The following is a 26,265-nucleotide window of genomic DNA, read 5'->3' as shown; positions in this document are numbered from 1 at the left end:
TCATCATGAATGGGTTAATGATTTTATATTAGTTCTGAATTTTTTTACATTACTTACCAGGATCAGCACTAAACCTGTCCACAAGAGCAGTATTGAATGATGCAACTGTGTCTGCTAAGGCCAAAAGATGCATTTGATCTAAACTTGAAAGACCAGGAAGGTGGGAATGAGTCAGAAACCGAGTTAATAAAGAAGCCTTAATAAAGAAAGCAAACATTTCACTTTATTTCATTGCCTATAAGCATATGTACATAGTCTGTCAAGAAAATTATATACACAGCACATAAAATGTTTGAATTTATTCAGGTTTATCAAGGTAATCAGACACCTTTTAATTGTCTCTTCCTCTACTAATGCACTTTTGAAAACACAGTTTTTATTGTTTTAAATGATGCTGCTGAGCTTATTTTTGTTAGATCCTAAAAGAAATGTACTTTAATTTTGAAATTTTATACTTTTCTCAAATGTTGCCCCCTAAACTCTATTTTGATTTGAGAGAAGGGGGAAAAAAACTCAGAGCTCATGATATAACAAAGAAATATGGAAATGTTCCAAACATTGCAAATGAATCACTGTTTAGGGATGTACAACAGCTAATGGTGTGTATTTTGAAGGTGTATCATTATGATGTAAAATCCCCCTATTTCAATTCAACAACTACAGCTGATTCTGCCATACACAATCTCGTATGTTCTCAAGGTATTCACATACTGAGCTTTATCCACAGACTGCTTTTTGGAAACACATTCATGGTGCACAGTTCCATAAATGTAAAAAAATATGTTGATCATGATTCAGATTTTGGATCTGCTTTTTTTGAAATTCATCTGTTCAGGATTTTCCTTTCATCTTCCACTCTTTGGTGGGTGATTCAGATAAGAAGTCACATTAATAAGAAATCATATTATTTTAAACCCAAAACACCTCACCCATAACATCCCTTCTGAGAAATTCATGGTCTGACAAGTCAAGACAGCACTCCTATCATCTGACTTTTTTTCAGCAATCAAACATCTTGAAATCTTTGCAACGGTTTTCTCATTCCAATTTTCTTGAATAAAAGCTTGCAAATCATTTTCCCTTCTAAATTTAATTCTCCTAAATTTAGAGAACTTATCTAAATTTAACTAATTCATTTTAACACTTGGTTATAGATTATAGCAACTATAAAACAACATACAACTGATGTTTCATCAGCAATTCAGAAGAAAGTTCCCACATAGTCACATAGTCTTGCCTGTCTTAGAAATGTTTAACCCAACAGAATAATGCTGGCTGCTACATTGTAAACTCTTAATACCCTCTGCTTCATCATTTTATGAATTTCAATTCAATTCTTTCCAAAAGTGGTAAGATATTTCATACTAAATCATTACTTCATTAATACATTCCTTTCCACCTGGACAATTCTTGCAAAATACTTGCATTTTACGCATCTTACAAAAACAAAACCTTGCACTGAACACAAATAACATCCTGATTGTGTTTTCCATCTTATGGCATAGTGTTAATTTTTAATGATGGAATAAAACAACATTAGCGCATAAAGTTTCTCAATGGACTATACATACCACAGCTAAAATTAACTATATTTCAATGATGTATGTACTTTTAATACAGTATAAATAAAAAAAAAAAAAAAATCTGATGTGTACACCACATGACTTCCTTGTACAGAATATTAAATTATACGCATTTTTTCTTGCATTTCATTTAAACTTATTAGATTGAATTAAACCTACTTTGCCGACTGCACATAAACCACAATAGAATAAATGCATTCTTTAAAATTCACTTTGTTTACCATAGCTACACTCTGGCGCTAGGTTTACTTAACAATATTATATTTCGTTCATATTATAACTCAGAATGCACAAAATTTATATCACTTAAAGAATTATCTAATCCTTGCCACATGTTCTATTCAAATACTAAAGCTAGAACTAGCTTTAGTATTTCAATAGAATACTGGATAAAATAAAATAATAAATGATAAAGCTAGAACTATGTATAAAAGAAATTAAGCAAACAAAAAAGAAACAGTTTTTCACAGACGATTGAGTATTTCTCATTCAATTAATTCAGTTTTCACTTCGGACAAGGCAAAAATACATAAAAACTTAAAATATCTGTATTAAAAATTACGAAGTGAATCTTAAATGCATATTTCCTCGAAAAAATTCCAGAAAGGATTAAGCATGATTTAGATAGTAAATAAAGGCGTTATCTTTGTTGTTGTGAAACTAAGTTTCTCTAGATTGGCAACAAATCCGCTACTCAGCTGTTTCAAATGTAAACAAGAGCAATGGCCGCCATCAAATTAGGCTTAGCGGCACTTAGTCAATTTTAAAATTGTTGATAATTCTAAAAATATTGCATACAGATTTACTAAAGGCATAAAACCCTTAACTGGAAGATAAAAACAACATAATTCAATCATTTTTAAAGCAAAAAATGTACAATTTACAAACGTATAAGAGTAAAGAAACTGAGATCACTGAGCCGGGTAACAGAGTGGATATATTTATAAATATATTTATATACGTTTGGCGCGGCCGATTGAAACGAAAATACGAGGTGCACATCTACATGTTATAGTAGTCTTATATACAAAATTTCAACATTCTGAGGTTACTCGCTTTTGAGTTATGCGAGATACGTACGTACGCACATTCATACAGACGCCACAAAAAATTCTCTTCAGAATTTATTTTAAAGCAGTTTTTTATTTTTTTGGAGGAGAAGAGTCTTTTATTCTGTCCTTACGTACAGATATCACGCAAAAACATCGTTAAATTGCATTCGAAAGCGGTCAAAGTGGATATTTTCGTTGAAATATGCTGCCTGAAGCTTTTCGCGATTACAATACTTCCTTCTTACTTCGTACAAGGAAGTAAAAAAAGTCATAATGATATTTGGTTTTAAACAGAATGGAAGTACCTGGTTTGGACTAAAATTAGATAAATGGATCTTCTTTTCGTTTACACTGAACGATGGTCTTTCTTTCTTACTCTCTCCTGAAAACTTATTGTGGAGTATATCATCTAAATTGTCTTCCACACTCGAAGTTATATCAAAGAGACCTGTATAATCCTAAAAAAAAATTTTTTTTTTAAAGATCAAGAAATTTTTTATTACATGTTTTTCTACGCAGAATTTTAAAGAAATAAATGACTAAGTTAAAAATTCAGTTATTCATTCACTACACACAGATGCAATTTAAAAGCATTTTGAAATGCAGTATTTATCTACTAATGTAAAAATTGCAATTTTAGAATAATTTCTCAGGTTTAGAAACAAATTAAAGAAAACTTCTCCATTAACACCAAACAGAACTTTGATAGAAAAGTTCTAAAATTTTCCTTTAAAAAAAACTTCATTGTTACACATTTTTTATACTGTATTAAATTAATTTTTGTAACTTCGTTGGGCAGCACTTTTCATTTGAGGAGAAATGGTATGCTAAGATTAAAAGATTAAGTTTTTTACAATTATATCATTTTATTTTAATGACATTGTTAACACAAAATATGATAACAACACATATAACATAATACTTCATTTTATCATCTTAAACAGCACTGTATAAAGAATCCAAAGGCTAGGGGACTGATTATGATGCAAGCCTTTAAGTATTAATTCAGAAGTCAAACAACAAAAATCAGCGTTATATAAGAAAAAATTCTTTTTTTTTCTTATATAATATTTATACATAAATATATATATATATATATAATATTTTATTTCTTATATAATACTAATATAATTAAAGTATTATATAAGAAATAATAAATTGAACTTGATGAATGAATATTTAAATAGAAAAAAACGCATATTTCCTTAAAATTTAAAAAGTGCTATTTCAACAAATAACACACACAAAAAAAAAAAAAGCTAAAATGCTGTAACTGGGTGCATTTTACCATAACAGCAAAGGTTTTATAAGGTTTTTTATAAGGTGTTTTAGAAGGTATATAAGGAAAGGGAAGGAACAAAAATATTTTCTTCTAATTGTTAATTATTTTAACTTAGCTTTTTTACTCATTAGCTAATTAAACTTGTGAAAGATTTGTACAAAAAGAACTTGTTCCTGGGTCCAGCTTCTTGAGATTTTAGTTTAAGCCTTTGACACGCGCAATATTATTTTTATAATTTTTTTAACTAAAAACTCTAGAAATTGAATATTATGATCCTAGAGACAAATAATATATGAATTTAAAAAATCTACTCTTACCCATTGTTCTATGGGTGGTGGTCGAACTGTGAAACCACCGCGCGTCTAGGACTTTGGAACTTACTGAGGTAGTAGGGGTGGAAAAAAAAACTTACCTTTTTCCATGCACGTTTCCAATAAATGACGAAATTTACGAATTTGGAAGAAAAAAAAAAAATGTATATAAGAATTGCATTATATATAATTTTTTACAATATTTTTCAAAGTAAATCCTCAGAAAAAATTTAAAAATAAATATTTATGTAATTTTTCCATAGCAGTGAAAATATAAGTACCTACATAATAAGGATGTTTGGATAAATGGATTAAAAAACTCAGTAAAATAAGAATAAAAAAAACTCAGTTTTTTTTTTCCCCTTCCTCCAAAGAAAAAAAGCATGTTTTGTGTTTTCGGTACATGCATAGACGCACATCGCACGTTTCGCACATGTATCTAGTTCCATGAGGTTTCATCCTTGTGCTACAAAATGTACACTGCCTGGATCTAAATTTCACTGGTATATGTCCAATGTTATTTAGTTTCTTTTCATCTAGCACATGAAATTTGTGGTTTTTTATGTTAATGAGGGCTAGGTCTTTCTGGCTTTGTACGGATCGTTCATTTCCCATTCATACTTATTTTATCCTTATTTCGTCCCCAAATATTCAGAAAATATTTTAAATTTAAATAAAACTTTTAAGCGATTTCTATTTTTAATTTCTATTTTTAATTATATTTCTATTATTAATTAAGTATATTTACATTAAACTTAAACCACAAGAAATGATTTATAAAATCACAATACTAGCTTGGGGAGCTAGTGTGTTGAGGTCAGAGAAAAGTCTCTGGAAAAGAAAGACTTTTTACTGGACAGGTGCATGTATTGTTTAGTTATAAAATAACTCAGTGGAATCAAAGCCCCTTATCTATATCCGGGTAAAAATAAACATTCCTAAGCAAGCAAACGCTATTGAGAAGATCAGTGGTTTCAAGGCGCGACCACAGAGCCTCTAGAGGATTGCAAGCATTGTGACAGAATGCTCTAGTGGGGCAGTGGTCGCGCCCTAAAACCACATAGCAAATGCCATACATATGAAGAGTTTTTTTTTTATATGTGCAGTTTAATTGTTGCAATTATTTATTGTTTATGATAGAAATCATGATGTGTGATAAATAACTTTTAAAATTTAAAGTTGTTTATATTAATAAAAGAAAGTTATTTTATCTGATTGAAAACGAATTTTAAAAGACATCCAATTTGTTGTATTAATACCTAAAATATGTATGATTCTGCAGTAATTTTGTGTTATTTAGAGGTAAAAGATCAGTAATAAATTGATTTTCACTCAAAAATTTCGGAAAAAAGAGGTGAAAAAAATTCGAAAAATGGTGGTTTCAGGGTGCGAACCAAAAGAATGGTTCTTCTTTTGGTTATAAATTACCAACAAGAAAACAAATTTATGCAAATCCTACTAAAAATGCAATTTTAATGTGAAGAAGTTTACACTTTTCAATTAACTTAAGTATGCAGAATGAATAATTTGTTTTGCCATGGTGCTATTTATTGCTCTTGTTAGGCAGCATAAATACCATAAAACAGGGGTATCACCTCAACATTTTTAGCATTGAAATAAAATTCATTTACAGTGGAACTTCACTAATAACAAGATTTAAGGCTTAAAAAAAATTACAAACCTAATCTGGCATCTTAAATTTTGAATAAATAAAATGTCATATCATCAAATTCTCCACATTTCTGAATTCTGAAATCCTTGAATTGTTCTAACTATCTATTAAATAAATATATTTTCCTATATATTAGATAAAGCCAAGTAAGTATATTCTAAAAAAGGCTTGATATACTTTGGTCGAAAAGTAGAAATATTTCAATAATCCAATACTCACAATTTTATCAATACTATCTGCAGATGCTTAAAAATTAAACAATGGTATTATTTTCCCTAAAACTTGCATTTATTTGAATCTATGTCTGTATCAATCATAATATTCCTTTCCTATTACCTTGCTTTACGATTAAAAATTCCATTTCACTAGTCCAAAATGAATGTTTTTAAATAAACTTTTATAAGAAAATACATAAATGTACCAGACCAAAAAATTATGTTACCTTATCTAAAGACTGATCCTCATGAGTAGTAGGAGAAGGCTGCATGTGGGTTTCCTTATCTGTGGCCAAGAGAGTAAATAATGGTAGAGGTGGGATAGATTGAATTTCCACGTAGTCTAAAGTCACTTCTTCTGGAAATACTGATATTGAGCCTCTTTGATCATTAGGACTATGAGGTAAGGGAGATGTACTAGCAGCTAAAGACATTGCACGGGTTCGGGACCAAGTTCGACTTCCACCTTCACCTTCATTATCATTTCCTACAGATTCAGGAACTTGCAGGTATGTTTTCTGCATACACAATTACCCAAAAAAAAAAAAAAAAAAAAACTACTGTTACTTAATTACAACAAACAACATTTACTACAAAAATATTATATTTAGTAATTGCATAAAATCATTAAGTTCCTATAGTTAATAAAAGTACAGTCAAAAGTCGTTAATTCGGACACCCATAATTCGGAATGATCTATAATCCGGACCTCAAAACTAAAAACTTTCTGCGCATGCGCCGCTTTGACACATGCGCATAGGCGTTTGCGCGTGCGCGTAAGACCTTTTACGACTGCGCATATGAGTGTGCGCAAGTGCAGAATATGTTTTCGCGTGCGCGTTTTATGTATAATGGACGTATAAGCTAAAATTATCTAATTATCTATTTCAGTTAATGTTGATGATTGCGTTGTTCCTTAATTTTCGAATTGGATCCGGCTTATTATTTTTCGCAGACTGTAAGAGCAATTTTATAAAAGTAAGCTTAAACTTTCGATTATATCAAATAGAATTTCCGATATATATTTGTTAATATGTAAAGGATCTAAAGCGAAAGTATGTTTTGAAATCCGAAATCTGTTTATCAATTTCACGCTGCTCAGCGGGGGGAACGCCGCGACGTAATGAATTGGAAGTTGAACTGTCAACACTATCCTTATCTTCAGCGCAGATGTTTTTATTTTATTTGGCTTATAATTTCTTTACCAAATGTAGTATTTCATCTCGATATGCTCCGTTTTTGATATGATTTAAAACAAGTTCCTCGTCATTATAATTCGCTTCCGATAGCGAAGAAAAGTGACAGAGGTTATTGAAAACGAAAAAATTTCGATTCACAAATTAGTCGGTGTTCTCGACACAGAAATTATAGGACTTGAACAGCGGAACTTTGTAACTGAACAAGAAATTATGTCTGTTTAATAGAATTAAAGAGAAAGTATTATCACATGAAACGAAGCAAAACTTAAACAACTTACATTGAAAGAAATGTTTAATAAAGTAAACAAATAAATATTAAGCTTTTTCTTTTTGCAAATTTTGATACCCTTTAGATCATAATTGTTCTTTATTTCATAAATTACGGTTTCATATTTTTAATTTTAGAATTTCTGCATGCCATCTTACGAGATTTAAACTGATGATCTATAATCCGGAAAAATCGATAATCCGGAATCGCCGAAGTCCCGGCGAGTCCGGATTAACGACTTTTGACTGTATATAACCTTTGTCCAGAAAGTTTTGATACAAAAATGCTGTAAATGGGTGTAAAATTAGAATTAATTAGAAATAAGTTTTACAGTAGCTGATATATCAATTGCAGTTCAGTCTGAAACTTGGAAACATTTCCATAAAACTCCACCAAATAGAGGGATGGTGCTTGGTAACACAGGTATCTTCACTGCAATAAATTTGTATACTTGATAATGATACAGGATGATTGTAAAAACTGAGCAGTACATGAACATAAAATTTTGTCTCAGATTAAAAAAGACAATTATGAAAGCTTATAACATTACCCAGCAGACTTATTGTAAGAGCATAAATGTTTGACTGGCAGAAGAAGCCTGTAAGTGGCAAGAAGTCAGTGGAGCATGAGCTTTACTCCTGGTGAACACCAACAACCATTCTGTCTATACAGGGATTTATGGCAATACACAAAACTACGGATTTTCCATAATTCCATATTTCTCTCATGCATCTCATACAATGGCAGTAGAATTTTGTGAGTGGTAGGAAATCAGTGGAGGATGAGCCTCACTCCTGGTGAACACAAAAAACCATTTTGTCTATCCAGTAATTTATAGCAACACACAGAAGTACAGCTTTTCCAGAATTCCATACCCTTCTCATGCATCTCCATGTGATAAAATCTTTTTTCCATAGTTAGAAAGAGCACCAAAAAAGACATGGCCCAAACATGCTATAAATATCTAAACAAACTGCTATGCCATGCAGTCTGGCAGGACAAGCTTTCTCTACATGCCATCAGAATGCATTTAGTTCCAGAAAGAACTACATTAACCCATTAGCCGCTGGTGTTGCGTTGACGCAACGGTCAAAATAAATGCGTATATAAATATAACTACCTAAGATATTTTATACCAGCAGATAATTTTGTGTAGGGAATATTATGAAGATTATTTCTGTAAAAAAATATTTGCCTTCAACAAGCACTTTGTTTATAATAATTAATCTCATATTTTAAGCAAAATTTTCGACCGGGTATTTTTGCTGAAAATATTTAACAAAAGAATCGCCATCTTTATGAGTGATCTATTTTTAGTCAAGATCACCATTTATCAGAACATTACATCAGTCAGATGTTTATATTTGTGTTGAGAAGGAAGGGAAAGCAGGTGTTGCATTGACACAACGTCAGCAAGAAACGGGTAGTCAATCTCCTTTTTCACCCATTCCTTTCGATGTTCTGATTCATGTTCTGGTTGTTTAAAATGCCTAGAAGGAGGTATCTTACATTAGAGGAAGCCCTTCAAAGATTTTTTGATGAAGAAACAGATGATGATAATGTTAATAATGACCAGAATAAAACTGATATTGTTGTTGTTCCCCCAGAAATTGCAGAGGCTAGTGACGAAGAAGAAAGGAATGGAAGTGTTTTAAATAATGATAATGATATTTTACCAAATGATACTGCTGGAGAAGTTGAAATTCATGTAAGAAGTAAGTTTTAGACTTCTAAAAGAATTTATAGTCATACTAAAAAGTTTAAAAAGTAGAAGACTGAAATCTTGAAGTGTATAAAAAAAGGAACTGTTAGTTATGTCTCAGGAAGAACATGAAGAAAGAGATAGAAGAGAAATTATAAAAGACAAAACACAAGGTAAAACTAGTGCACAGATTTTCGATTTTCTTTTTGGTTTAGACATTTACTCTCTTCTCGTTGAACAGACAAATATATACGCTCGGGGAAAAAAAAAAAAAAAAAAAAAAGCCTAGAATTTATTGCATCTGAAGCCTATATGAGAAGATTTATTGGAACATTATTGCTTATAGGATATCATTCTTTATCTCAAGAAAAATGTATTAGTCTTTTTTGATGAGGACATTTCTGTTCCTGTTGTACAAGAATTGATATCACGTTTGCAGTACAGGAATATGAAGCAGAATTTGCATTTGACAATAGTCAAATTGACAATACTGATAAATTATATGAAGTGAGACCGTATCTAAGCTTACTAAATATCACCAATTTTTACTACTGGAAATATAAAGACTCTTTCAGATATCAGATGCGAGAATGCATTATTCCTTTTGCAAACTCCTATTGAGAGTATAGAATTAGACAAATATATGAGCAACAGGAAGACCTAGTAAATTCAGCATTCAAAAACCATTGCATGGAGATGGTACACATTTTGTCATAAAGTCCGTTAATAACAAAAGACTTTGTTGTAAAGAGCACCATAGCCAGACTGTTTATAGATGCAAAGTATGTAATGTAGCTTTATATCATGATTGTAATCAAGTTTTTCATGCTTGAACCTTTCAAATGAAATAATCTGTATTTGTAAAAGAAATATCACACAAGTACAATCCTACTCACTAAACATCCGTAGTCTTATTGCGCTGACATTGCACGAACGCAACACTCGTTTTTTCCACAGGTAAGAGCATTTTTTTAATTTTCAATGTAAATTTATGTTATAAATGCTGAATTTAATATTTGTTATTATTTTCATGAGAAAAGAAACATTCTTTGTAGTTTTGACGGTTCATGGGTTAAAGGGAATACAGGACAAATAATTTTTTAGTCCTTACTAGCATACATAGCTGTTTTGCTAGTCTCAAAATCTTCTGAACAAAAATTGCAAAAGAACAACATGTAAAGTTTTACTGTAAAACTATTATACAATTTTCAGCTACATAGTTGACATAATTTAAATTAAAAGCAGAACAGAAGGGATAAAAGAAACTTTATCATATGCTATTAACATATTCTAAATTACAATGCATATTCAGGAAGAAAAAAACCTTTTTTTTGTTACATGTCATAGCATTTAAATTTTTAGAACAGTTAAGAAAATTAAAACATAATTAAATATCCTAACTACATACAATTTAATGCATGTAGAGAAGCTGCAAAACTAACTTCATTCATGGAGTTCATGTTAACAAATACCATGTATATAAACGTCCTCTTATTTTATTTATTATTTTTTTGAGAGGAAGCAAAATGTATCAAGTAAAAAAAAAAATTCCATTATGCTTTTCTTTTCACAATGTAAGAACCTTTAATCCATGCCATATTTGAAATATGAAATATAACACTTCCTTTCAACTGTATGATCTACAGGCAATAAATTTATAGTAGTTCAGACTTTCTTACAGTTAATTCAATACCTTTTGTTATTTTCTGTTTAATATATGGCAACTTACATCATAAATACAAGTTCCAGTTTGTTTTTGTTTAATTTTCTTACAGAATTTTCATATATTAGTATATGGAAAGAAAGTTCTACTTCAGCAATACACTGACTACCAATAAGTATTTGGACACCTATGCAAATGACGATATCTGCGGTCCTAAGGTATGATACGGACTCCGCCTGTATATATTGTGTAGGAAACAGCATTGGCTTTAGTCACATGCAAGATGCCCCGCAGTTTGGAGCTCTCTGATTTCGAGAAAGGTATAATTATCGGGTATCACAAATGTGGCCGATCCTTAAGGGACATATCTAGCGATCTGAAGTACCCAAAATTTTTACTACTGGAAATATAAAGACTCTTTCAGATATCAGATGCGAGAATGCATTATTCCTTTTGCAAACTCCTATTGAGAGTATAGAATTAGACAAATATATATGTGATTAAGAAGTGGAAGGTAAGCGGTGATTGTCGGAATGTGCCCCAAGTCGGCAGACCAACGAAAGTGGCAGATAGAGACCGACGAGTGCTGTCCAGAGAAATTCGAAAGAACCACACCCAACCAATGTTCCACAGGCATCAAGAGGCATCCGGGAGTATTGTTTCAATGAATACCATCCGTAAGGAAGCACATCTGCTTGGTTTTCATGTTCGTGCTGCTGCCCATAGGACTTTAATCACAAAGTCCAACCGCGCTGCTCGGTTAATGTGATGCAAAGCACATCGAAATTGAACCATAGATCAGTGGAAACGGGTTCTTTGGAGTGACGAATCAAGGTTCACCCTTTACCGTTCGGATGGCAGGGTCTGTGTCTGGCATCTACCTGGAGAACGTCTCCTGCCAGAATGCATTGGGGCAACAGTCAAGTTCGGCGGAGGTGGAATTATGGTCTGGGGATGTTTCTCCTGGTATGGGCTGGGACCCTTGGTCCCCAATCATGGTAAGCTCAACTCCGATGCCTACTGCACTACTTTGGATGACAATGTGCTTCCTATGTTGTGGCAGTTTTACGGGTTGGACCCCTGTTACTTTCAGGACGACAATGCCAGTTGTCATGTTTCGACGTTAACCAAGGCTTGGTATGGTGCCAATGGAATTCATCGAATGGACTGGCCTGCCCAGAGTCCAGACCTGAACCCTATCGAAAACCTCTGGGAGGAGTTGCATCGCCGAATTCAGGGGTGCACTACCGTGCCAAATCGGTGAAGGAACTTCTATGTCTTCTCCAAGCCGAGTGGAAGAAAATACCACTAGCTGTCATACAAAGACTTGTGGAAAGTATGCCCTGGAGGGTCCACGCTGTAATTACCTCACATGGCGGCTCTACCAACTATTGATTTTGAATAAAGTTAGTTTTTCTTTTCTATCACAGGTGTCCAAATACTTATTGGTAGTCAGTGTATAATGAAAATGGCAAACTAGAATGATCAAATCATGGAATGATTAACAGTTTCTTTCAGTTATAAATTAGGAATCACAGACAGAAGAATGATGTTTAAATATTATAAATCAACAGACATTAACTTTTGCAAAGCATCAGCAGACTTATCCAGGAAAGCATGTAAGTTCTACACTATAATTTATACAAAATCCAATTTTAGACCGATATAGGTTTTATTAAAAAGAAAAACTAGGTACTTTAAGAGAAGCTGGCATACAATCCATCTTCTTTTAACAGTGAAAAAATTCAGCACCATCTTGCTGGAAATACATTATTTAAATGGACAAAATAAAAATAATAAAAAGGAAAAGAGATAAGACTGACAATGGTTATTACATTTGTATCATAAAATATGATTTCCACATTTAACAGCTTGTTGATAAAAACTACAAATTAACAGCCAGTGTTTAATAACCATAACATGTTTCAAAAGAAGTTTTAAATTTGATCCAGTTCTCAACCATTTTCATAGAAACTGAAAAATTTATTTAAAAGATGCAGAATATAACAAAAATTAAAGGAAAATGCAGGAAATTATTAGTTTGACAAAACTGATTTTCATATGAGCTTTGCTCCAGATTTATTAGCTAAATAATTATAAACCAGCAACTAAGAAAAAAAGGAAGATATTGTAAAATATGATTTAAACAAAAGATCACCTTCAAAAAAACAATAAAATAAATAAATGAAAAATTAACTGAGGAATGAGAAGATAATATTCAGTTCTTAAATCAGTTACACTTCTGTACTTTTCTGTTTATAGACTAGAATACAGAAATATAAATCAGAAAAAAATTCTGAATTATTTTGCAATGCGATTCAGTTTCACAACAAGAGTAAACAAATGCATTCTTTTATTTAAAAATGTTGGAAATGACCACTATATTCTTCAATACACAAATCCAGATAATATTTCTTACCACTTCATTCAAAATGCTGACTAGATTGCAACACATGGCAGTTTATGATGATCTGCTTTCAAGCATGCTTCTAATATAGCAAACCTCTGTCCTTGCATTACACTCAAGATCCACTGACTGTCTTTTCTTCCTACCTCCTATTTGCTATGTTTGGTATTCTACTCTGTCACCTGCATACTTTACCAAAGATCAAACACATTTACCCTGAACAGCAGTACTCATAATGTGTTTCCCATTGTTAAACTGAATAACATTTACAGTGAGAATTTAAGGGTTTCTGTATTCTGAATACATGCACTATTTATTTTCCAGCACTGTCTTATATTTATAACAGAAAAGAATTTACTATTTATAAAACTACAACAACATAGCTAATCAACATAAAATAAAAGAAATAAATACAAGATTAAACAAATAAAACAAAGATTTAAACAAAGAAATAAAACAAAGTTTTTTTTAAAAAAAAACAAAGTATCAACATTTTGATTCATAAAGTAGCTAATGAATGAAATACCTTGATATTTTCTGTGCCAGACAGGCATCTCACTAAATGGCTGAGAATTGCTTTGACTCGTCGAAGTTTCCCAAATCCTAGTAGTTCCATCAACTGTTTGGGATGATACTGAGGAAGAACAGGACAAGCTAATCGACTAGCTTCAAATAAACCAAAATCTGGCATAGGACCAACACTTACTACACTTTCCCTACAGGAATAAAAACATTTGTTCTATTATATTATTTCTCTTTTAGCATGAAATATATACAAAGCAGTTCCTGATCCACATCTTTATATGTAAATAAAGGTGCATGAAATATCAAAATGCATTTTGTATTTTTCAGTTAACAGTGTCACAAAAAGTACACAGTTTTATTTCAAATTTATAATTGTATTAATTTATAAATTTTTATTTATAATTACATTAAATTCATTCATATTTTTCATTAGCAATTTCAGTATAGTTTCTTTAAGTTCCAAATGAACAGAACAGCAGTACTCATAATGTATTTCCCATTGTTAAAGTGAATAACATTTACATTGAAAATTTAAGGCTTTCTGACTTGCACTGAATACCTGCACTATTTATTTTCCAGGACTGTCTTAAATTTATAGCAGAAAAGAATTTATTATTTATAAAACTACAACAACATAGTCAACAAACATAAAATAAAATAAATAAATAATAGTGAGGTAAATAAAAATTTGTAAAAATACTTTTCTTTTTAGAACATTTAATTAAAAACTTGTAATTTAATTTTTTTTACATACTTCATTTCACATTTTACTTATTGCAAGAAATATAATAAAGTTTTTTTTTTTCTTTTACATTATGTGCAAAAGCAAATTTAAAGTAGATTACTGTTTTTTACAAAATAAGTGATCAAATTAAAAAAAAAAAAAAGGCACGACTGCCAAAGTTAAAATATGAAAAACCGTGATGTTCTTGTGCAAAAGACCATGAGTTTCCAGGATGTTTTTGAGTTGCAAGAAGACACCATTTCAAAAGAACTCCAGGATGACTTGAATTTACTTCATAATACACGATACAAGTTACTGAATTACTATTTGTAATATGATTCTGACATAAAATGCATTAATGTTAGTTAGATATTCTAAATTTTACATTATATAACTAATTTCACGTTATAATTTCTCATACTTTTCTGTACATGGGATTGAGACCATCCCATGTACAGAAGGAAAATTTTTATTATCAAAGTACTTCTCAATATGATGAAAATAAAATTAATAACTAATGTCTGTACTCTTACGTGGAAAAACTTTGTAAATTATCATATTATTAATGTAAAACAAAATCAAATACAAATATTACTTGACTAAAACTAGTTTCAAACTTCATAAAATGTTCTATAAATATCTACAGTACTTTATGCAATAAATTTCATTTATTGCTGAAAAATATTTTGTAAAGTTATTATAATTTTGAATAACCGGTTATATTATGGCTTAGATCTTTACTGTCATTTCTTTTTCCGTTTCCCTACCACAATGCAAATTAGTTATAAAATATATAAGGTGAGATTTTTGGGTGGTAAGACACAGCATGTTTACGCCTCTCAAGACCATGTTCCTAGGTTTAGCTAGCTCAGATAAGATCGTGCTCTTTGGCTTTGCATTATACTTATCGATATTTAAATTTTTATACCAGGGAGAAGTTTGAGCCAACTTCACATTAAATCATTTGTACAGCAATTGGCTACAAGACTCAGTTTCAAATTTGAATTTACTGTTACTTTAAGTTATATCACCACAGGTGGTTTTTTGATTTGTAAGCAAGAATCATGCATTTATGTTTCAGTTCTGATTTAACAAAAAGAATTGTTTGAAACCTTTCTTAAGACTTTGTAGTTCCCCCCCTTCCCCCCATGTAAAGCAATAATTTGCTCCAAGTTTGTTAGGAGTTCGTATTTAGTATATGCTAGCAAAGAAGACTAAACTCTATAACCTTTCTAAGCAAAGGCTAAAAATTAAAAATCGGGAGATTTGGCGAGCTTAAAGGAGGTACAACAAAAAGCCTTGAGTGTTGGCAGCTATGATAAAAGAATAGACATAAATCAATGAGCATTCCTTATGAAAACAAAGAACTATGGCCTTCCTTTAAATTAACATTTCATTAAATTAATTGAAATTTTATAATGATTATAACATTAATTTATAATAATTATAATGGTTGTAAGGATCTTAAGTTTTACTAACGTTTATTTTTATTTTAAATCCTTACTATCACTTCTTATTTTCTACTTCCGGCCAGAATTAAAAGCTTTAACTTATTTATGCAAATTTGTCTGGCGAACGCTAAGTACTTAAGTTGTGGCTTTTCGCCAAGCGAGAGAGAGGAAGGAGTTAGTCGAAGCAGGCCGCTTACCTTAGCAGTTTTACTTGGTTGCTGGTTGCCTTCCAGGCCAGAGGTTTAATCCTCGTGATAATTTTAAACGTATTGTAGTGTTAACAGTTCTCTGTACTACATACGGCTTCCTGTTAATATACGGCCAATCTTCCACGTAGGCCCTTGTTTATTATTCCAAAGTTAAGTTAGAGTTTAGTTAAATATTTTTATATTCTTACGTTCAGACCACAAGTAGTTGGTCTCTGTATTCCGAAGTACGAAAATTATTGTAAAGAGTGAAAAATAAAGGGTTTCGTATACCCTTCCTGTGTATCTTGTCTACTTCCCACATTTATTGAACATAGCTTTAGTAAGCTCCCTGTTCCGAGTCGGGTTCTTGCATGTTCCCAAAGAAAGTAAGGCGGAACATTGAACCTGATATGGTATGATGAACTTTTACAATTATTATAATAAATAATTATGAACAAACAAAACTATTGTTGAAGCATTTGCTTTGAAACATTTGCTTTAATGCCAGTTTTATTCTGAATGCAATTTATGAAACTTTCATATATCCTCAAACCATGCTCAGAAACTGTTGGATCTAGAAGGATGGGTTGCATAAAAAAGGTGTCGACAAAAACTGACTTCACAATACAAATTTGCATATAAAAATTTTTTGTAAATGAAAATAAAATATTAATGTTCATAAAATAGATTCACTTAAATATAAAAATTTCACATTTTTAAACTGCATAATTTCTGAAAAAAGGTACATGAAGTTAACAAACTTAAAACAAGATGAGATTTTCCTATTCTTTCTAGAAAGTAATCTGCAATTGTTTATTGAAAAAAAATTACTAGAAATACATTAATTACCTCTCAGGTTTGACATGCTCTGATTTTTTTCTTTTTGTTTCACTGGCAGCACTAAGAATAGAATATGATGTAGAACGAGACATAGTACCACCAGATGATGTAGGTAATCGTAACTGTGAAGATTCTTGGGCTCTGGAAAGAAGCTCCTCTTCAGTAAGTTTGCGATCATCAACAAGAGGCTCATCTTTCTCAGAACTGGATGAATTTTCTTTATCTAAAAATATTAAAACTTGCAATCAAAACCCAGCAATGATATAACTGCTAATCTATCACTAAGCTAAACTATATATAAAAAATTACATGATACTTTAACAATTACATAATCTTAATAAAATGTGCTAAAGAGCAAAAAGTAATTTTTTAAGCTACCATAATAATCTGGATCATATGTGACTAAAAATTACATCACCAGGCTGGTAATAATGGCATGTTTTAAAGCAGGATTGTCAGAGAAATTTAATTGAATTTAATTCAATTATTGTTGTATATGTGATTTTTTTATTAACTTCTATTGTTCCTTGAAGTTCTGTTAATGTCTTAATACTTTTCTGTTTTGTTTTTAGTGTATTTGATTAAAAGCATATAATTTTTTTAATTATACCTTCAATTTTTAATTCTACACTTGCACAGAAAACATATAACACACATATATATATGTAATGAATCAAACTTAGAAGTAATGATGTTGTAGAAATATTGATTGCATAGAATGTTAATCCATAATGAAGATCAACTTGGCAGCTGAGGCAGATTAAATATTCATCTTTATTTCAGTAAACATGCTGTGGCCACAAAAATTTGGCCCTCTATTTGGTATATATTTCAAAACATTTATACGTTTTATAACTTTGTGGCAAGAAGAGAGCAGAAAACAGCAATTTATCTAAGCCAAAGTGCAAAAAGCAAGTGACTTGTCTTCAGGATTAAATCTTAATTCAGAATTACTTAGTTTCGGTTTCCAGTGCATTTGATTGAATAATTAATAATGCTGTAAAATTATTATCAACTGTTTTAGCTCCATTTACATCAACAGCATTATGTACCAGTCATATGACAAAGAATAGTCTTGAAATGATGGAGTGGAAAAAAGATTACCATTTTCAGAACAGAGAGGCAAAAATATCCAAATTCAAATTAAGCACTAAGGGGCTGTTATTAATTTAAAATATAACTTATATTTACATATTTTTTATCTTGCTTACATATGTAAATGTAATAATTCTGTAGATGACTTAAGCAGCAGATGCATAGATACTTAAGATGACATAAAATGAAGAAAAGCTTTAGCAGAGGTGTTCGATTCAACACGGTTTTATTTTGTAATTAAAAATATGTCACATATCAGTATGGGTGCACTATGCACCCCACAATTTTATACAGCTTACATCTCTTTAGATAATGACAATAAACAGCAGAGACAAGACATGCATGTTGACAAGCAACAAGCGAAATAGGGGAAAAAAGGGCTGCACATTAGTAGCAGTGATATTATAAATGTCTTTCTATAAATAATATAATGTCTTTCGATAAATTTATTCATTAATTTTATTTATCATAGCTTACATCAATTTTTCAAAATTATTTCATTCATTTTTCATATTCACATCTTTCTTAAAATAATTATAAAACTCTTAGTAAAATTTCAAAATTTTCACACTTATTTCAGCCTTTACTATAACTTCACCTTTCAGTTTCCTCACCAGAATGTAAATTGAGTTAGCGAGTATTTAAGTGGAGGTTTTAGATTGTAAGACAAAGCATGTTTCTGTCTCTCATGGACACATTGCCTAGTTCCTGCAAACTTGGATAAGTTTGTAATTATTCAGCTTTGTATTATTGCAGCCGACTTTTGATTTTAAGTTGGTTAAGAGTTTTTAGCTGGCTTAGATTTACTTAGATTACTGGCTTAGATGGATAGATATTAGTCTTTGACTACTAGTCTACATTTAAAATTTTCATTTAATTGTTACTTTAGTTACATCATCATAAGGGGTGGTTGATCCTGTTAGTACAAGAAGGGCAAGAAAGGTTCATCTTGTTAGTACAAGAAGGGCATGTTCAAATTCTGTTTTAATAAAAAGTTTTGTTTAAACCTTTTCAAATATCTGCAGTTACTTCAGACACTGATGATTCGCTTCATGACAGTTAGGAGTTTAGAATTAGTTTATACTCTCAAAGCAAACCAAATTGTGCAACATTACTAAATCAAATTATTAGAATTCAAATTTCTAATACCATAAAATTATATGTTTTCATATGACAATGATTTATTTTTAAAATCCGATTTTGAAAGAAAAATATCAGTTTGTAAAGTAAATCCAATTACAGAAAAGCAGACGTGAAAATATTCTAACACACACTTATACCACAGTTTTGATCCTGTATCAGTAAAAAAAGAACCTAAATAATTTATTTGTATAAGAGCCGAAGTGAACACACAGTTCAGTGACCTTCAAAGCACTTTTGAACATAAACCCTATGTATAATTATTTTCTGTACAACTGATAGGTTAAATGATGCATTAATAAAATGCCTATGGAATTTTCCCCTCCTTATACATCGTCTTGATCTTGTCTGACTCATTGAATGTAATAAAGATGCTGTTGCACACTTTTTAGACAATTTTCACTAATTACAGAAATATTTTACCAAAAATTTTTACAGTTTAAATGTTCTATTAGATAACCCTTATTCTTCACTATCTTTATATACCATAATTTCCAAGACAAAGCATTTTGTAATATCAGAAGAGGTATTTTATCCCATTGCTCTTGAATAGCATTCCTAAGTCAAAGGAGGTTTGTTTAAGTCAATGTTTAGACAACTTGCTTTTTAACCCTCTCGACATTACAGCTGGAAAATTCTGTATATAGAAGGCTGCCTTCTATATTCATTACACATGAAAAATTTCCGCTAGCTTTTAATGTATCTGATTTCGGTTTGGATGTATATTGGAAGAAATGGAATCAAGGTACAAAATGAGAGAGTCATTTTTTAATTTAAATCAAGAAAATACCACTTATTTCATGACATTTTGTGGAACTTTTGAATTTTAGGGCTAAACTCGTAATGCTCGGAGGGCTAAAAGTCCAAAAGCGCAAAAATGCATTCATGATAGATCAGGGTATTTAGTAGGGATACAAGTGAAGAGCACAGCCTTGATACCCATTTCTTGTTCCACTTTTTCCAGGAAATTAACAGTAAATTTTGACATGTCGCTGCTCGCTTTCACTTGATGCAATTCTAGTGATTGATCACACTATGTGTAAAGAGAAGTATTTCACATCTGAAAATTGGGTATATAATATGTTTTTGAAAATATGCAGAGTTAATCGTAACATTTTCTCCACTTTCTTTATTTTTAATTTGCTGTTATATGAAAAATCACCAACAATCAAAAATCTCTTTGAAAAACTTTCTTCAGATTCTTCAAACCATGTTTTAAGATTTTTTTTCCCTTTTTGATGATAATAAATGGATCTCTTTTTATTGCAGTCATTTAAGTACACCCAAGATTCGTCTACTGTAACAACATTTTTCCACATTTGTCCAGATAAATGTTTCTCATAAACAATTTTGCAGTGCATTCTGCGTTTGGAGATATATCGTGGAGAAAGACGATGCACATTATGTTTTGTCTCCATTTTAAGATTCAAATCAGCATTAATCATTCTGTTTACAGTTGACAATGAGCATTTTAATGATTTTGCAACTGTCTTTTTGATTTAACAGATTTTCTTTTAAAATTAAAGATCTTACATTTGCAACATTTAAAACATTATGTTTTTTTACTTAGATAAGTATTTGGAATAATTTTTCCACTTGAAGCTAAATTTTGACATCTTCCCCCTTGTTATTGACAATATTACCTCTTGTAGCTTTAGGTGTTGAAAAACCATGGCTTTCACAACATTTTTTAATAACTAGATACGAAAAATTCTCTTTGGAAAGAACACAAACATAGCCTTCATCCACTGCTTCTTTAAAAGTGGCATTTTGCATGAAAATAGATTAAAAACTTTTTGCAGATACGGCACTGATTCAACACAGTTTTATTGTGTAATTAAAACAGGTTCACCTATCACAATGAGTGCATTATACACCCCAATATTTTATACAGCTTACATCTCTTTAGACAAAGGCAACAAACAACAAATGCAAGACAAACATGGAAAAAAGAAAAGAAAATGGCCGCACATTAGTAGCAGCAATACTTATACAATTGATTTCTTTGGTTAAATTCTGAATCTGCGACTGGATGCGAGTTGTCGCAATGAATGAAGATTACATAAAATGGACAAATTTAGAAAAATGCAATCCGAAAAAATTATTGTAAACAATTTAAAACAGAAAGGGGAGATAAGCAAATTAAAATGAGAAAGTAAAAGGTCTATTGTTAAATTAAAGTTAGTAATTTTCTTTCATATTTTATATCCAACATATATTGATTTTAAAGAGCCCAGCTACAGTAATTTTACATATCAAGTTAGTAATTAATAATACTAAGCAGCATTGCCTAATTATTATAAAAAATGAAAAGGATGAGTCTAGCTAATGTAATTTCACAGGTTCAGCTAATAATTAATAATAACAGAAATTTTAAGAACTGTATTCATCACTTTTACATCACTTAGTTTGTTAATAACAGATTAAATTTGAAAGGAAATAAAAATATTTTATATCAAGCAGTGACAAGTCTGTTTCAAATAGCTGTGTTTATTGATTAAATTTGAAAAACAATCATCTTAAACTATGCCAAATGATTGCTAATTGAATTAAACATAACTATCTAACGTTCTGATGAATGGCACTACACTCCTTCTAAATCAATCAGTTTTGTTTCAGAAATGAGCGTTCAGTATCTGATGGCTGTATGTTCTGTTGTTTCCCAGCAGTTTGAGGAGCATACATACATAGATAAATACAGTTTCTTCAGTTTAACAGAGATACAATACAAACAATAATGAAAATCACTATCTATAAACATAGAAAAATAATTCTTTCTAATATTGTACAAGATTACACTCAATTTATTAAAATTTCTGTTTGATTTAGAAATCCAGTTTCATTATTACTTAAAATCAAGGACCTTTTAAGCCAAAAACATGTCACTTTTAAGCAAAGAAAATATATACATCCACATTTGCCATAAAACAGCATTCACCTCATCATAAACAGCATATACACATTTTAAGAAATTAAACCTATGTATTAAAATTTTGGGGGGGAAAAAAAAAGAACATACCATCCACTGCCATTTTCCACTGTGAATAGATGTGCATTTCACTATCCATACCTACAACTAGTATTCCATGGCGCACCCATGAAAGCTGCATAGGGATTGGTGGAAGAGAATCAGCAGACTTAAGGGGTGTGCTTCTAATACGCATCCAACGTATCTCATCATTACATGATAGAGGAAGAACCATAGAAGAAGCTTGTTTTAAAAGAGGACGACTAGCTGATTTGGATGCTTTCATTGCTTGAACATTTGCTTGAGCAATATCATTTGATACAGGAGCAAATAGGAGAATCTAAAATATTATATTTTAACAGTTATAAATATTAAATAATTTGTATACCTAAAAAATTTTATTAGTATTATATTGTTAGTTTAAAAGCAAAAAACTCTTATAAATGTCTGTGTATTATGAAAAGAAAATAGAAGTTTCATTATTTTTTATTGTACTAGTATTATAATTGGCTGTAGCTGTTTAAAACATTATTAGCCTAAATTGTTTATTAACTTTACCAAATCAATTTATGACTATTCAATTATTTATATCAGCAACATATACTGTTATACTTTTAGGCATCAGTATTCAACTATAAGGTTTTTTATGTTAATTAACCAATTTTTACGATTTGGATCTTTACTACAACTTCTCCTTTTCATTAGCCCTTACTAAAATGCAAATGAGTATTTAAGGAAAAGGTTCTGAATATTTTAAATGTAGAGCTTTTGGCAGTGACTCTGAAGTATGACTAAAGTATTAAAGAATCAGCAATTTCTGCTGAGTAGTTATGCCAAAGTTTGTCTGACATCATAAGAGTAAAAGGTGTCTTAATGACAAATTAATTCTGGCCATTTAGATGTCAATTATTTCCCAGCTTGTTCAACTATTGAAAGTAAATGTCAGAATTTATCATTTGGCTATATTTCAATACATTATTCTCAATACTTTTTTTTTTATTATTACAGCCTTGTAATTAAAAACAGCACTGGCATATTCCCCAACTAACATCAAACAGCCAGCAGTCTTAACCCTGATCATTTATAGCCATTCATTATAAGAACTTTGGGTAGGTTTGCTTCATTTATATTAGGAATAATAGATTTGAAGTAGTAAATTTAGAAGCTGCACAAACCCCTGGGACAAAAAAGTGGGTTTTAATGCTATATTAAAAGCAATCATAACAATATGGCAGTCACAAACCATAAACAGGAATTAAACATGTTTGCTATGTAAGTTTGTACATAGCAAACTTACAGTCATTCAGTTTATCAGAGCAGAAAACAAGATGTATAAACAATGCCCTTGCCAAGATTTGTACTCCATACCTCCCAACTGCTGGCTAGGCATGCTTCCAATTACATCAAGAAGGCATGCAATAAGGACAGAGTAAAATCCCCTACAATTTTCTCTCACTTAAAGGGCAACTGGGAAGTAGAAGCTTAGATCTCAGATCCCTTGCGGTGATGCATTATCATCTATCACATTTTAGTTCAAGCACCACTTGCATAATAACTAAGTATGAAGCATGAAACATCAAAAGTTAGCAATGCCCTCTCTGAGATTCAAACTCCAGACCTCTGGATTGTTAGCAGGATGTGCTTCGAGAAAAGCCCTTACAATTTCTTGATTTTTCTTAATAAAAGTTTGGCATAACTTAAATCACAAGAATCGTGAAAAAGTCTGAAAGCTTCCGGATGTTATATTATGTCCAAATGGGTGTTTCCCTCCCCCCTTTACGGACACATACACATTTTGAGAGCATTTGGGCTATTGCCATATTGAGCTAAAAATATTTAAAAACTGTACATCTTCAGAATTTCTCACAGACAGTCTTCCATGCTGGAGATAAAAATGTTTTATTCCCTACAGTGCTGCTACAGCTCACTTTGAAATTGTTGAGTTTTTAATAAAAAATTTGTTAAAGTTTTACTGAATACAAAATTTAAAAAATTTTTGAAATTCCATATTTGGGCTTCTAGGTGCCCATGTTCAGGTGGAGGATTATATTATTCAGAATATGATGACTTCAGGTACCGTTGTTTTTTCACAATGCAGGATGTATATATACATTCACGGACATTCTTCATTATTTAGTTTTCTTTAAATATACTATAATACAGGGCGATAATATTGGGTGGCAACAATTTGAAAAGTAATATAGCCATTTACAGCGATTTGATGCAAAATGCCATTTCGAGACTAATAGCCAACCCTAAGGGCTAATAATAAGGAAGAATGTTATTCTCTTGACATCTCACCACATGCTTAACAAAATTCCAATATGTGGTATAGTCCTTTTAATGTTGATGACAAAGTTCAGTAACGTAGTTTTTTATGCTTGATATTACAATGCAATATCCATCTATCTCTATCTCAGAATTCCTGAAACCAACAGCAACGTGTACTATCGTGAACCACATTTTCTCCACATAAGACAAATCATATAGCAAGTTGCAGTTGCACTATTGCTTTTATCAAACAGTACAGTAAATATCTAATGTATTATATATCACTACCATTTTAAACCTTAAAGCATATTAGTTACTCTGTCAAACTCAGTGATTTTATATATTCTTTGCTACAAAAGATTCCAGTCGTTTCTTTATCATTAAAAGATTTTGAAAATACTAAATGCAATAAAAATAATATTATAAATTATTTTAAATAAGCAAAGCTTTTTTTTTTTTTTTTTTTTTTTTTTTTTTTTCCCTCCCCTACTCTTTTTCAGTGACACAAATTTCTATCTTCAATTCAAACATCTTTTCGGTTGACAACTTTACAACAGTTAGCTATCCAAAAATGCAAAATTTCTCATTGGCACTAATGAAGCACTGCCTTGTGGTAAAATATTCTGGTCATTGTTACAATTATTGAATCACAGTTCACATCTGTAAAGTGGATAAAACTTCTGCAGACACCCAATATGCAATACCTAACAGGAATAGAAAATAGAATATGTTCCTTAATAACTGATTCTCACTATGAATAAATTTCCAATGGTAGATTCTTCAATATGCTACTAAGCCATTTTATTTTTAAGAAGACCTATTATATAAAATAATTACTATAAGATAAAAATCTTACTTTTGAACCAATGGCCACTGTCAGAATATGAGATCCATCTTCAGCAGACACCCAGTCTAAATGAACAATAGATTTAGGAGCCAGAAGATCTTGGTTTCCTTTTTCTGTTATTGCTTGCCGCAATGTTTGAAGAGTTGCATAACTAGGCACAGATAAAAGGCGCTGAAGTGGCAAACGTTCATTTACATTCTCATCAGTAGACAGTTTCTGCATAAGGGCATCTGCTGTCCTTTTGTTTCTCTGTGAGGCATCAAAAAGAGTATCTAAATTCAAACTCAATTTTGGAAGTGGCAAGACAACATTTCTAAGATTTATGGTATCTTCCAACATCCACTCAGAGCCACCGGTTGATTCACATTCAAAAATTGATACACCTATGTTTACATATCTGTCCTCTGGATTTTTTGAATTGTGACGAGTGAAAGATTTCCCATGTTTGAAAGCGCAGGCCATTCGACCACTGTATGCACAACTAACATATAATGGTTGACCTAGAAAATAATACAATAAATTACATGAATCCAGTTCTCCAAAATGTAACTGGGAATAGTAAAAACTGAAGAAAAATAAATCCTGAGAATTAAATCAATCAGGTAACTATTAAATTTCTATGGCTATTGCAAATATTTTGGCAATATTATACAGATTCAAAAATTTTGATCAATATCACCCAGTTCTCAATAATTTTTACTAAAGCTCTTAAATTCAAACAGTTATTAAAAAAAGTGACTACTAATGTGCATGATAAAGTTTTATATGCAGTAAGCAAAAATTTATTCTAAAAGAGCTGGCAGTACTTAAAATGAAGAACCACAAAACCTTATATTAAATATATTCATCTAAATTTATAATT

The 26,265-nt window shown here is 30.9% G+C and overlaps 1 protein-coding gene across 4 annotated transcripts in view; it reads right to left on the bottom strand.

The window, feature by feature from the left end:
* Positions 1-26,265, bottom strand: part of Rbcn-3A (rabconnectin-3 alpha) — a 266,480-nt gene that overhangs the window by 130,276 nt on the left and 109,939 nt on the right. For all 4 annotated transcript variants that reach the window (XM_085810399.1, XM_085810400.1, XM_085810401.1 and 1 more), the window contains exons 22-28: positions 25,413-25,903; positions 22,337-22,625; positions 17,092-17,305; positions 13,881-14,070; positions 6,343-6,633; positions 2,941-3,093; positions 58-196 (exon numbers count right to left, since the gene is read on the bottom strand). In XM_085810399.1, coding sequence (XP_085666525.1) covers positions 58-196; positions 2,941-3,093; positions 6,343-6,633; positions 13,881-14,070; positions 17,092-17,305; positions 22,337-22,625; positions 25,413-25,903 — 1,767 coding nt within the window. The remainder of the gene's footprint in view (positions 1-57; positions 197-2,940; positions 3,094-6,342; positions 6,634-13,880; positions 14,071-17,091; positions 17,306-22,336; positions 22,626-25,412; positions 25,904-26,265) is intronic.

The sequence above is a fragment of the Stegodyphus dumicola genome, chromosome 2 (assembly GCF_044657685.1).
Source record: "Stegodyphus dumicola isolate Sdum_Otavi_A_Nest chromosome 2, ASM4465768v1".
NCBI lineage: Eukaryota > Metazoa > Arthropoda > Arachnida > Araneae > Eresidae > Stegodyphus > Stegodyphus dumicola.
Note: the sequence above shows the minus strand (reverse complement) of the source record. Positions and strands in the feature narration are given on the sequence as shown.